The sequence below is a fragment of the Plasmodium berghei genome (genome assembly GCF_900002375.2).
Source record: "Plasmodium berghei ANKA genome assembly, chromosome: 13".
In the NCBI taxonomy this organism is placed as follows: Eukaryota; Apicomplexa; class Aconoidasida; order Haemosporida; family Plasmodiidae; genus Plasmodium; species Plasmodium berghei.
Genome location: NC_036171.2, coordinates 42,785 through 58,092, shown reverse-complemented (window position 1 = coordinate 58,092; position 15,308 = coordinate 42,785). Strand labels below are relative to the sequence as shown.

At 24.3% G+C, this 15,308-nt stretch overlaps 3 protein-coding genes across 3 annotated transcripts; 2 read left to right on the top strand and 1 right to left on the bottom strand.

The window, feature by feature from the left end:
- Window positions 1–627: 627 nt before the first annotated feature.
- PBANKA_1300700 (LCCL domain-containing protein) lies at window positions 628–5,475 on the top strand (the record flags this gene model as incomplete). Its single annotated transcript, XM_034566577.1, has 1 exon — window positions 628–5,475. The coding sequence occupies one exon, from the start codon at window positions 628–630 to the stop codon at window positions 5,473–5,475; it is 4,848 nt and encodes a 1,615-aa protein (XP_034423160.1).
- A 1,081-nt stretch (window positions 5,476–6,556) lies between these two features.
- PBANKA_1300600 (bromodomain protein, putative) lies at window positions 6,557–8,461 on the bottom strand (the record flags this gene model as incomplete). Its single annotated transcript, XM_034566576.1, has 1 exon — window positions 6,557–8,461. The coding sequence occupies one exon, from the start codon at window positions 8,459–8,461 to the stop codon at window positions 6,557–6,559; it is 1,905 nt and encodes a 634-aa protein (XP_034423159.1).
- A 2,918-nt stretch (window positions 8,462–11,379) lies between these two features.
- On the top strand, window positions 11,380–12,882 carry PBANKA_1300500 (tubulin epsilon chain, putative; the record flags this gene model as incomplete). Its single annotated transcript, XM_034566575.1, has 1 exon — window positions 11,380–12,882. The coding sequence occupies one exon, from the start codon at window positions 11,380–11,382 to the stop codon at window positions 12,880–12,882; it is 1,503 nt and encodes a 500-aa protein (XP_034423158.1).
- Between the last annotated feature and the right edge of the window lie 2,426 nt (window positions 12,883–15,308).

The window sequence follows — 15,308 nt, the reverse complement described above, 5'->3', positions numbered from 1 at the left end:
TACATAGCAATTATATATATATCATTTCTAATTTTAATTCAATTTAATTTCGGTATTAACTATGCATATAAACATATTGTTATTATTATCTTGCCTATCATAATAAATTTTGTGTCTATATAGAAATGTATTATCTATTTTTTAGCGAAGTAGCATAAGTATTATTTATATTCAAAGAAATAAATAAAGGTATTAAAATTAATACGAAAATAAAAATTAAAGGATGATGGGATTATTAGTTTTTTTTAATTCCATCATTAGCCTTATATGTATATATTTGGGTTAGTGATATTTTTATGAATACGAAAAATATAGAAAATTGCAAAGGAGTTGATTTATTCTCTGTTGTATAAGAATGTACACAGTTAAAGTTAGTATATATGTGTATATTTTTCAGTCTATATAAATATACTTTTGTTTTCTCATTGGTATGTTCAATTTTTTATATTATTTTACGTGTCGATGGATACAATTTAGTATTTTTTTTAATTTTGTATTTTTGAATTATATTAATCTAGATTATTCATATATTTTTTCATATGCAGATAGAAAAAGGTTTCATACGTTAGTTTATCCTACAAATTGAATATTAACACATACATATATTTATATTTTTTATTAATAGAAATGCATTATTTATTTTATCTAGTATTATCTGCGATTTTAAATTGTTTTGTAAGGGGACAAGAATCCGCTACAAATTTTTATAAGTTTATTGATTCTTTTGCATCATCTACATATATTTCAGAGGAATCGGGGAGTTCGCTTTACGATGCTAAAAGAGCAATCCAGAACAACCCAAGCTATTGGTGTAGCGCTGGGAATCACTTAAAGGATGAAGAAATAACATGGACGGGATATTTAAATACAAAGGGGTTTGTAAAAGGTGTAAAAGTATCATGGGAATATAGCCCAGAATTAGTTAGTATATTCGTGTCTTCTGATGGAGAGCATTATAAAAATGTTATTCCATATAAAAAAATATCGAGTACTGAATCATCTTTTGATGAAATATATTTTTTTAAAAAACTGGAAGAGGTCATATCAATAAAAATAGGGTTAAAAAATGCCATTCACAAATATTTTGGAATAAGAGAAGTGAAGATTATTGGTGGAGGGAATCCTTACTTTTTATTGTTATCTGGAATTACAAGTGAACAAGAAATGTGTTTACAAGTAGAAGAAGGATTAATAAATAATGATAATACATCTGTGATTTTAGACTCATGTATTAATGCTTTAGCAAGTGGAGATGGTAGAGAACTATGGAAAACAAATTCTAACAATCAAATTATTAGCGCATTAAGTGATCCTCCTAAATGTTTATCTGTTATAAATGTAGATAGCTTAGAAAATAACAAACTGGTTTTATATGATTGTTTAAGAGCTTTAGAAGACGGTGATGGTAAATCGAATTGGGTATTTGAATCAAACTCTCAGATTCGATTGCAAAGAGGCGGTGAGCCTTTATGTATTTCTCAAAAAAATATTCACGGAAATATACCAGGAATTCATGATATTCTTCTTAATACAGATGCATCTGTTGATGCTACTTCTATCTTAGATGATGATCATAATGCTGATAACACAATAGATGGGAACCTGAATAGTTTTTGGGCATCATCTATATTTGGAGATAACTATGAGCACCTAGTTTATTTTATTATAGACTTAAATAAATTTGTAGAAGTATCCAGAATAAAAGTATTTTGGGAGTATCCACCTTTACATTATATTATATCTTTTAGCACAGAAAAGGATAATTATAAAATTGTTGCTGAGAATTTAGCTAACCCAAGTTTTATAACAATAGATTCATTAAAAAACATTGAAACAAGATATATTAAAATATCAATGATTAAGCCTCACCCCAAGCATGGAGAAATGGATGGTCAATTTTTATATGGAATAAGATCAATAGAAGTTCAAGCCAACAATTTAGAAAGCGTGTTAAATTTTTGTAGAGATGCAGCAAATTCAGATGATGCTAGAGACAAGTATTTTATTGAATATGTTAGTGAATTTGATAAAAATTTAAGCAATAAATTAATAAATCTTGAAGATGATGTTTCAAAAAATGTGAGTTCTATTAGCGATAAATTATCAAAATTAGAAGAAGTGTTACCCAATATTGAAACATGTTTAAACGAAAAGAAAGAATATGAAACAAAGTTAAAAGCATCAATGGAACAAGTTATTGAACTAAATGATAAAATTACCTCCTTAGAATCAATAGATTTAATTCATAGTAATGATTTATTACGATTAGGTATATCTCCTGGTGATTCATCGTCTTATCCTGCGAATGATTGTTCAGTAATTAAAAATGCTCAAGAAGTCCCTATGTCGGGATTTTATTGGATAAAACCGAAATGTTCACCTGAACCTCTAAGAGTGTATTGTGATATGGATTCAAGTACATCTTTATATGTTTGGAATGGTCACTCTCCTAAATCTCCAGATCATTTAATAACAAATATTATAAATTCAGTAGATGATATTAGAAAGCATTGTGCTGAAGTAGGCTTAGAACCATTAGTACTAAAATCAACTGACCAATTAAATAGTTTAATTTTTGCATTGAAAAAAATGGGTTTTATATTAAATGGTAAAATTAATATACCATTAGCTTATGATTATTCATGTAATTATGGTAGTTGTAGTGGAAAGTTTCATGATTTATTAAATGGTAACGTCGATTTAACAACATTAATTTATTTTAAAGGAGCAGAATCCCCTAATAGCACTAGTGTTAGACAAACAGCAGGTATATCGTATGATGATGGATCTTTTAAATTTTTTAACTTAGAAACATCAGATATATCTGCAATAGTTTGTTCAACAAATTCGTCGGAAAATGATTTTTCAATGCAATATTTAAGTATAGAGTGTGATACCACAGCATTAGACGACGATTTTAATGGAATTATAAATACAAATATAGTAGCTTTATGCCCTTTAGGATGTGATCATGAGAAATTTAAGGAATTTAATGTATATGGTAGCAATGGGGTATATTCTGATAGTAGCTCTATTTGTAGAGCATCTATACATGCAGGCGTAATAGATAAGCAGGGGGGGTTGATTAATGTAACTATTGAATCTGGATTAGATTATTATAAAGGTTCAATAAGTAATAAAATCGAATCTATATCGTTAAATAAGGGAGGAAATGAGTCATTACTAGACATAATTACAAGTGAAAAAAAAGAAGATATTAAAGAAGAAACTAGTATTATTAATCATAGAACTATAAGAATAAGTAGTTTATCTCAAGATTGTCCAATCGATTTATTTGAATACAAGCAACTATCATTTATTGAAAAAGGTAATTTTAAAAAAAACGAACACGACGTGGAAAAAATAGCGGAATATAATGAAAGTAACGAAAGTTACAAAACACACGAAATAATTAATGATTTGTTAAAAAATATTGATGCTATTCATGGAGTTGATTCATCAGTAATTTCCATTATTCAAGATGAAACTGTAAGGGTTATAGAAAAAGCAAAAAAAGAATTCGCCCCAGCCGACATTTTATCAAAAAAGCAAATTGATGATACAATAAATTTATACAATTTGACTGAAAATTTAGCATTGTATTTATATGATTTATCAGGAAAATATATAAATGATTTGGAAAAGGTAAAAGAACGTTTGAAAGAATTAAAAAAAATTCAAAGGATTGTGCATAATTTTGGTACATTTAAATTAAATTATGAAAGTATGAATTTTTCTTCCTATTTCTATGTATTTGATTCTAAATTAATTAAGAATAAACCTAGTGTTTGGGGATATGTTGATACAGAAATTTTAGGACATAAAAATAGTATTGGGCAAATGAGTAGTATATCAAATAGAGAAATAGGGGAAGGGTATTTTGCAAAATTAAAAGGGTTAACTTTTTACGATTTTGAAATAAGGGTAAGCGTGCTAAGTAAAGGTAGTGGATGTGCTGGAATAGCATTTAGAGCTAAAGATGACTTCAATTTTTATTTATTTGATATTTGTGATCAAGATGGGGTAAGAAGATTATCAAAAATAGAAAATGGACATGCAGATATTTTAAAAGAAAAGTATGGTGAATTTTCAATAAATAATAAATGGAGCACATATAAAATAACAACAAGCCATGCTAATATTGATATATATGAAATCGATGATAAATTAAATGAGATGAAAATATTAAGTTCATTAGATGAAAAATTTTTATCGGGTACTGTAGGCTTATATTCTCAAATAAACGGCCAAGGAACATTTTTTGATGGGCTGGAAATTATAGCGAAACCCTGTTCCGAACTATCTAAAAATGGAAAACACGAAAAAAAACAGAATTATAACTGTCCTTATTATAAAGAAAATTATGATAGTGATTTATTTCCATATACCATAATTAATGATGTAGAATATAAATGGAGTTTTGCAAAAGAAGATGATAATGATTATTTATTATGTAAAAAAATAGAAAATATAGATAATGAAAGCAATGGAAATTACAAAAATGGAAAATTATATGATACTATAGCACTTTTAAAACAAAGAAAATGCTATGATGGGATCTTAAATTTTGATATGAATTATTCTCTATCCAAAGAAAATAAAAATTTAGATAGGAATAAACCACATATATATATCCTATTCAATTTTGTGAATGAAAATAATTTTAATTCCCTTGAAATTAGACAAGACTCTCTGAAATTAACATCCTATAAGGATAGTAAATCAATAACATTATCAGAATTCAGCGATCATGAAAAAATTACAAAGACATTAGAGCAAGATGAATGGCTCCATGTTAGTGTAAAATTTGATAAATTAAAATTCAAAGCTGTAGTAAGCAATAATAATGGTTATGAAATTGAACTAGATGCAAACAATATTGATACCGATTTGATTGATTTAGGAAATGTAGGTTTCAGGGTTAATAATTTTGATGAAGTAAAATTTGATTCTATAACTTTATCATCTAATGTATTAAACTCAAATGAAAGCTTCATTGAATCCACAACTAAAACATGGGGAACATGCGAAGAAAGCATACACGTATTAAACAGAAGATCTTCATGTGAAACTGATATGCATCCAAACCAAAAAAAAGAAAAACATATCAATTGCATTAAAAATTTTTGTGAAGAATGTTGTTTGCATCATACCAAAATGCTAGACAGTAACGAAAGGAAACAATGTGAAAAGCATTGTAAAAGAAATGATGGTTTAGCTGAAAAAATGCAAAAACTGTTTGAAAAGTTTATAAACAAATGTGTTTCTTTGGAAGAAAACAAGGATTATGAAAATTGCGATGATAATGATTTAAATTGTAGAAGCAAAACGTGTATACTTTGTTGTGAAAAAAATGGTGTGATAGATTCTGATGATATTGAAGAGGTATCTTTTCATAAATCAAAAGATATCCAAAAAGAGGAAACAATTGAATGTCAATTTCAGTGCAAAGTAACTCATGGAATTACTGAATAATGAAAAGCAAATAATAATATAAATAACAAATCATAATAATAGAATATATTATACAATGTGAAGTAAAATGATTATTTTTGAACGAAAATTATTTATTTGTTCATTTGAACATATGCTTATGTGATGTTTTTTCTTATTTAGGTTGATTGGTTCACCAATCATGATAATTTTTTTATTGATGACACGTGGAAAGACAATAAATTAAATTTAAAACATATGCAAAGCAATTTATTTCTATTACACATATACAGCATTATTATTATATGCTTTGTTTTCTCCTAAATTAGCAAACTGTTTAGAAACAAATATAGGAAAAATCTATATATGCGCATATCCTTAATAAACAGTAGAATTATATAAATATAATAATATGCATACATTATTTGGTTAGTTCATTTTGCGTATAAAAGCAATATATCGTGATCGTCTTTTGGGTTTTTTTTATCATGTAAAAAATACGGGTTATTGTCCCCTAAATCAATTTTGCTAAATATAATAAAATCATATTAAGGGCGCACTTTAGTTAATTATAACAAAATAAATGCATATATAGTGTAATGTTGATAGGATTATTTATAATTTTTTTAGATTCATGGTTCGTTTTGCTAATTTTATGAAATTTTCTTTGAGGTATTTATGTATGAACTTATTTAAATATTTGTATTATAGCAGTGAAATATATATTCCATCCATATAATAAAATAAATAATTTATTGTATAAAATTGTAAATAGTCTTCTTATATATATAATAAATATAATTTTTATTAAATTTTATTATAAAAAGGGTTCAATTTCTTTATGAAAGTTTAAAATTTATAATAAAAAAGTACAAATAATTTTTATTTTGCAATAAGGAGCTGCATAAAGAAAAAACATAGATATCCAAAATGTGTAATAAAAGATATTTTTAGTGCGTATAATATACATACATTATCTGTACTACAAAAAAATAATAAATTAAAAAAAAAAAATTTTAATATGATAAAACAAACGTATTTTGATGAAAAAACAAAAAATATATGATTTATTTATCTTAAATAAATCTATAACAAAAGATGTTTGTGTTATTAATTAAAATTATTATAATTTATTTTTTGATTTAATGTTTTTTATACATTCCTTGTGAAAATAATTATATGTGCCTAGAAAATTTCTTAAGTTCAAATTTTCATCATTTGAAGATGAATCGCTCAAAAAACTTTCTATATCAGACTGTGTATTCAAAGTATAATTTGCATTTTTACGATCCATATTCGAAGGATCATAATCATCATTCAATTTTTCTGTATTTTCATTACTATCGTGATTATTGCCATGTTTATTAGAAATATATTTTTTACGTTTTTTATTATTTGATAAATATTCTTTTAATTTTTTACAAAATTCGGTTTTATTATTTTTGCTTTGTAATACGTGTACTAAATTTTTATCTAAAGTTAAAATGTTATTTATGTGATGTCTACCAATACCTAGCAAGTAGTTTTCATTGTATACGATTTTTTTGTTAAACTCATCAAAATCTGGTACATCTATTCCAAATAGTCTTAAATCATTAAAAGCATAATAGTATAAGTCTTTTGAATCTGTATTATCTAATATATTATCGATATTTGGAAATATATCAATGAATGCAGATAAATTTTCTCTTCCGATGAAGTTTTTTACACTTTCTTTATAATTTAAAAAATTCATTGTTAACTCTTTGTTTTCAATATTGCATGTTATAACTTTATTTGAGTTATAATTTGCATAATTATAGTAGCTTTCCTCAGTTTTATTTAAATTGTGAAATTTTGTTAAATCGAAATTAGAACATTGTTGGTTATTATATTTTTCGTTTTGGGGTTCAGTGTTTAAATTACTTTCATAATGGTCGTTAATATCATGTTCTAGGTTTAATAATTTTGATTTTTTATTATCAATTTGAAGGTCACCATTTGTATTGCATCGTTCTCTTTTTTTATTATTTCCAGCTAAATGAATGTTAATATTGTCATTGCTATTTGTTAATAATCGATCTATATTTTTGTTTCGTAGTTTTGATATAACTGAATCGTCAAAGTATATTCTATGTAATGTTTTAGGTATATTTACATAGTTGCATGAATTAACGCAATTTTCATCCTTATTGTTTAATGATTTGATCAATATATTAAAAATATCTTTTGATTTTTCATTGCTATTTACGATTGTATTAATAATATTGTCAAAATTTTCTTCATCTATCATATTTTCCAAATTATACACCATTTTATCATATCCATGCATATTATTGGCGTTATAATTATTATTGTTGTTATCGTTCATAAAATTGTTATTATATGATCCATTAGTGTTATAAAATGAATTATCGCCCATGTATTCGTTTGATTTTATAGAATGTTTAATAGCATTTTTCTTTCTTTTGCTCATATTAGCATTAGTTATATTTGTATCATTAATTTGACTGTTTCTAAAATCCATATTTGCTTTGCTTGGTCTTCCAACTTTTCCATGTTTTTTTGGCTTAATACCTTTTTTATTATCTTTGACTGTGTTTATATTTTCATATTTTATACTAGTATTGTATAAAAGCTTATTTACTAAGTTTTTATCTTCATTATGATAAAGGAGATGTATGCTCATATATTTTCTATACATTTTAGCACTCAACTTTCTATAATAAGCTTCTAAGCTTTCTGCAATTTTATGATATATAGTAGTTTTGTCATTATATGTATAGCAATTATTGATTATTAAAAATATATCTCTTTCAAACTCTTCATAAGTATTATATTTAAAATTTTGAATTTTTTGTTTCATCGTCGTAAAATCCATTGGTTCTTTTATTATATTCAGATAATCTGGAACATATTGCACATTTACTGGATATAAAAATATTCTCTTCTTATCAAAAACTATCAGCTTATTTATAATATTTGCTAATATCTCATTTTTGCGTCTGAATTCTTCGAGTTGATCATATTTCATCTTGGTACCGCTCATTGTAAACAACTATATAATGAATGAAAATTAAACTAAATTATGTATATTATGCGAATGCAAAATTATTCCCTTATATGTTATATGCTGCACAAAAATATGAATAAATATAACACCCTTTACATATTAAAAGATGCATTCTTTTTTCTTTTATTTTTGGCTGGGAACGAAAAAAATATATTCTTTATGAATTTATAAAAAAATACAATAATGCTATCATAATTTTTGATATATAAATTTTTAACATATAGTTATTCTTTTATTGGTATTTACAATATAATATGCACATAAAGTAATTCAATAATTTGATGTATATATATATACTTAAAAGTGTTAATGATTTATGCCCATAAAAATTTATTATCTTAGAAAATTGTTATTTATAAATCTAAAATTTATGGCAGCATAAATGCATATGTATAAATATAACTTGTATGCATAAAATAAATTTTCTCTGTAAAATATTTAACAAAAATGGAAAAGCGTCAAATTCAACTAAATTGTTCTATTATTTTCATATGTATATATTATAATAATTTTGTTTGGTCTTCTTTTTAAATAAATATGTAATATTTTTTAAAGTAAATATATAATTTATTTAGAAGATTGTTTATAAATATACATATATGTAAAAAATTCGCAGAAACTTTTTTATGAAAAGTTCGTTTATCTGGTATAGCATATGAAAATTAGGAAGATGTTGCCGCGCATCAAAGGAAAAATAAATTATTAGTGAGGGGAATGAAAAAAAAACGTAAATAATATAAGCAAATATAAATAAATTAGCATATAATTTTTAACTTAAAAGTATTAACTTCATTTATTTCAATATATATAAAATAATGCGAAAATAAAATAATTATGGGAAACATTAATTATTATAAAGCAAAAAAAAATTAATTAGCAATGAAAGTTGTTTGCTTGATAGTTTAGTAGCATTAAAATAAATATTATACAACTATATGCAATATAAATAATGTTTTAATACAATTAAAAATGTATTGCTTTTATGGAGATTCGAAATAATATTTGCAATGTATTTTTCATGTAATTTTCTATATATCGCTGATAAGATTAATAAAAGCAAAATATTTTATAATTTAATTGCATTATAAGTGTGGAATTATGCGTTGTTTTAGGTTTTTATAAACGACTCGAACAATTTTTATGTGTGCATACATTTTTATTGTATATTATAATTTGATTTTGTTATATATAAAGACGGTACAACGAACTTTTTATGTCATTAAGTGTTTTTAGTAATTTTCGAATATCCCCAAAAGACAGAATGAGCAAAAACAGCATAACGCGCGTAAGGCAACTGTTGATAAATTTAATTAATGCATAAAAGGATTTTAATCCATATAGATATAAGAATATTCTTATTTGGAGAAATATAAATCATTTGAAAGTATCATATTTTAAAAATAACAATTATGCTAAATTAGTAAAATGCCTTCTCAAAAATATTTCGATTAATATGTTATTGAAATATATTTATGGGTTATGTTATAGAATGTAATTTATTATTACTAACTAGTTCTTTTTTATAATTTTTTAATACATTTTTTGTTATTTTTATTATTGATTTCCTATTCTCATAATTTTTGGAGATGTGAGGATTCTTTATAAACTATTGGAAGCTTAAACATTACTAGTGTTGCAATCTTAATGAGCGTATAAAATTATGTCCATTACTTTTTTTATGAGGATCAGTTGAAACTGTAGTACATAATATCAGACTGGTATTATTACACGCTTGGATATTTTTAAAAATAAATATAAAATAATAATTATTTACGAAAGGCTGGTTTTATATAAAAGATGCTTGAAATCATAGAAAACATGTATTTTTAATTTCTTATTATTGTATATAATTATTAAATAATAGGGTATATACGTACAAATAATTATGTTTAAATAAGCCATGCTTACATATATTTAACAGTCCTTCAGCATGCAATTAATATGCATCAGATATTCTATCATATAACATGTTTATTTGCATACACACGTATTTATGAAATGGAATGGGGGAATATATACATTAATTAATTCGATTTACTTTAATGGGATTTGTATGTATATACAATATTTAGGCATCTTTCGTGGGTATATATTTGTTTAAATTGGATAATTTAATGAAAAAAAGTGTTAAGATTTGCAGTATATTTTATGCTAATTATTTTGGGGAATTTTTTAAATTTCTCGTAAGATAATTTTTAATAGTTTGACTGGGATTTGTGCATCGTTATATGTCTAAAGTATATATTAATTAATGATAAGCTGGTTTAATTTGTTTAAAATTGGAATTAATTACATGATTATATAAATAATATTTATAAAGTAAAGAATTAATTATAGAATAAAATATAAAGAATTCATTAAATATATATTTTTTTAGTTATAATGCCCCTCCTAAAATGGAAAATAATATATTTAATTATAAATAATATCCACTCCTCTCATAGACATAAAAATTGGCAAATGCCTTTTTAGAAATTCTATATTATTTTGTTTAAGAAACAGAATACATATATATTGGACGCTGCGATTAAAACGATGTTATTTTCTAATGATTGCATTAAGTTAATCTTTTTTAAACAAAATAATATTTAGTTTGAAATTCGCATGTGAATTTAATAAAATTTTTTATATGCTCATAAACGGAAGCATTTAGCATAGCTAATAACGAATTATAATATATGATAGAAAATATAATTAATGGGTTTTTGTAAAAAATATACGATGCTTTATACTGCAAAAAAGGAGGGCATAATAAAAATACCGAAATAAAATAGCAATAGCAACAATCGAAATACAATATCCTTTGAAAATAGCTAAAAGGGAGATGATCATTTTGGCAATATTAATGTAAAAAAAAAAACAAACATAATAAATTTATTTTTTTCTTCAAACGGATGGTGCGTGAAATTATATTTTTACATGTTGGACAATGTGGAAATCAGCTAGGACATGAATTTTGGTCAGTAGCAATTAAGGAACACTTAAATAATAAAAAGATAAATGAAAAAAAGGAAATATTGGGCAAATACTGTTCTATGAACGATTCGGAATCATCATTTTTTGAAAACGTATGTGACGATTCAAACTCAAGTCATAACGAACATTTAAAAGCTAGAGCTATATTAATAGACACCGAAACTGGGGTTACAAACGAACTATTTAAAAGTTCTATTTCAGAATATTTTGACAAAAATAATATATTTACTCAGCAATCTGGTGCAGGCAATAATTGGTCTCAAGGATATATGTATTATGGAAGAATATATGAAAATATGATTGATAATATAATTAGAAAAAATGTAGAAAGATGCGATTCATTGCAATCTTTTTACATCACATCATCGTTAGGAGGCGGGACCGGTTCAGGCTTAGGTTCGTACGTTTTAGAAATGTTGTCTGATAGCTATAAGCAAATAAAATTTAGTAATTGTGTATTCCCATCAGCATGTGATGATGTAATTACATCCCCATATAATAGTTTTTTTGCCTTAACAAAAATACATGAGTTTTCAAATTGCGTTTTACCAGTATCAAATGATGCGTTACTAAATATTTTAAATAGTAAAAAGTTGAAAGAAAAGGAGCATAACAACAAAAATGATTATTCAAAAATGAACAATATAGTAGCTAACCTTATTGTAAATTTAACAAGTTCAATGCGATTTGAAGGTTCATTAAATGTAGACATAAATGAAATATGCACTAATTTAGTCCCATATCCATTTTTTAATTTTATGTTATCATCATTAAGTCCGTGTTTAGAAACAGAGAATATAAGAAATTTTGATAATTTGTTTAAAAACGTTTTAAATCACAATAACCAAATGTTGATAGCTAGCCCCAAAGATGGCCTATGCTTATCTATGGCATTTTTATGTAGAGGTAACATAAGAATTTCAGATATTACCAAAAATATTTTATTAATAAAAAATAATTTAAATATTTTAAAGTATAATAAAGATGCTACAAAAATAGGGTTATGCAATGTGCCTCCGTTAAATCAGCCTTATAGTTTATTGTGCCTAATTAACTCATGTGAAATAAGAAATAGCTTTTTGCAAATATTAGAACGATTTAATAAACTATTCAAAAGAAAAGCGCATTTGCATCATTATTTGGAATATTTAACCATGGATGATATATTTGAGTTTAAAGAGAAAATCCAAAATTTAATTTTTGAGTATAGTTATGTACAAAAAAATTCATTTTGTTCATCTAAATTTTTAAATAAAAATACAATTGAGATGTTAGGATATGATATATGTGACGAAAGTTATATAACGGTTAACAATGGAAGTGATGATACTAATACTTGTCCAAATTATTTAAAACAGAAAATAAAAATAAATGACAAAAATATAAATTGGTTTGATTTTAAAAATAAACCAATTATATAACAGACCATGCGATTGGCTTTATTTTTTTAAGTGCAAATTTTTATATATCATTATTTAGATTGTAATAGTTGGTATGCTTACTCCTTTATATAATGTTCATCTTTTTATAACTAATTTATTTCATTCCATTATACTGGGTTATTATTTTTATTATCATCATTATTTTGTTAATTTACTATATCTAATTTTTTTAAAACTGTTATCATAATTTTTTAAGCCTATTATTATTTTTTTGTATATTTATATATGTTAATATGCTTAGAGCTCATATTTTATTCCCCTGAACTTAAAGACTATATAAAATTAAATATTACTAAATAAGGCATTTTTCTTTTATTATTATAAATAATTAGAGTTTTAGTGTATGGGGTCCGAGCTGAGGCTCTATTGTTTCACTTTTATAAAAAAACATGAAATAAATTTTCTGCATAAGGAAATATTCAATTCGATATGGTTTACTATATTATGGCTCTTTAACCAATATTATAAAAATGATGATTATATAATGGTTAATTATTAAAAATGGTATAACACGAATTTAGTGGATATGGTGAAAATAAAAGTGGCATTCTAATATTACGCTTTAATGCTATTAATAATGATAAATCGGACATGTCTTAGAATTAGTTTGGATTTGATGCTATAACGCGATGTTTATTTTGTATGTAGTTGCTAATATTAATATATGATAAGGTTTAAACATAAATAATATATTTCATAATGCATATCCGAGATATATAAATATAATTGCTTTCAAATATTTTTGAAAAAATAACTAATTTTAATATAGTAGATAAATCATAAGACTCTCTTAGTAATATTTAAAATGATAAAAAATAATAATAAATAGGGAATAAAATGATAATCCAGTTAATTGGAAATATACACAATGCTTCAGGGTTCTTAATGTAAGAAAAAAACACAAAAATACATCATATTGTATATAAATATGCCTATACTAATTGCTTTAATTAATTTTGTATATAAATATAATAATAAATTAAGATAACAATATTTGATATATTTTTAATTTTATTATCTTTTTAGTTTCCATTCTGTAGAAAAAAAACAAAGATAAACCATAAGACGGGAGACGAGCCAGTCAAACATAAGGAGAGTATGAGCCTGATTTTCAAGATCTCGAATTTATAGATGAATACGATCCATTATTAATAGAAATTTATAAAGGGCGTCAAGCTGAATTAGATAAGCCCTTTATCTCAGAAACCGACGGTATTTTCGTTGATAAAGTGCCCATATTTTTAAGAAGAGAAAATGAAACAATGAGATGATGGTATATTAGACCATATAAAGAAAAATATGAAAATAATAATACTTTTATTTTGATAATTATTAAGAAAAATTACCAATAGAAGCAAATGAACGCACATAAAAAAGGTGATGCACACATGCAGTACCTAAGGCTCCTGAAAAACACGAATTAAGTACAATAAATGGAGAAGACTCAAGTACGCTATATTTGGACGAAGAATAAAACGATGGAATGAATGAATGAATAAATAAATACTGCATAAAGAAAATATGAAGTAATGCATCCCTAAAAATAACTATTGAAAAATCGAAGCTATTATATAGAATATATACTTTTTATCAATAATAATAGTAATAAGAAAACGAGTAAATGGTTGCAAATGGTTCAAGTTATATACTTTTTTAACTAATTAAAATTATATATATTTTTTTTTGCCTTTTTTAACTTAATAAACAATAAAACATATAACAGTAGAAATTTAATTTAGTGATTATGTCTTATCATACAATTTGATAGGGTTTAGGGTCAGTGATCTGTATTACGAGTTACCGTTTTGCTCTATGGAATCGATGTTTTGAGTTAGAGTTTTATTTGCATTAATTTTTTTATGATTTGAACAGTAATTAAATATATGTACTATATCCGTATGTTTAATCATAAGATGAAGTTCAAAAGTCCAAATATACAACCTAAAAGAGCCATACGCTAATATGAAAGGGGTTACATAACATATTTCATAAATTATAATATATATAATTGAGTGTTCATATCGATTTAATATGATTAAAAGAAAATGTCTATATTGCATATATTAATATATTATGATGTATCATAATTATTTATTATATAAGACTTGTTAACCGAGAGCTATATTGAATTATGCATATCATATGTTTCATTTTATGTAAATATTATTTAGTAAAACTTATTATTAGTATCAAATTTATTTTAATTTAAATTATATTTTAATAACCGAACAGTATAATAATTTTATATATCAGAGTATAATTATAATTCGATTCATTTTGAATATTCATCTACATTACAATATATATTCATATTAACATGTGTGTTTTTAAGATTAATTAAACGTATCAACAATATATAATAGATAACCATAAAATATAGATGCATAGAATATCTATATAAATCG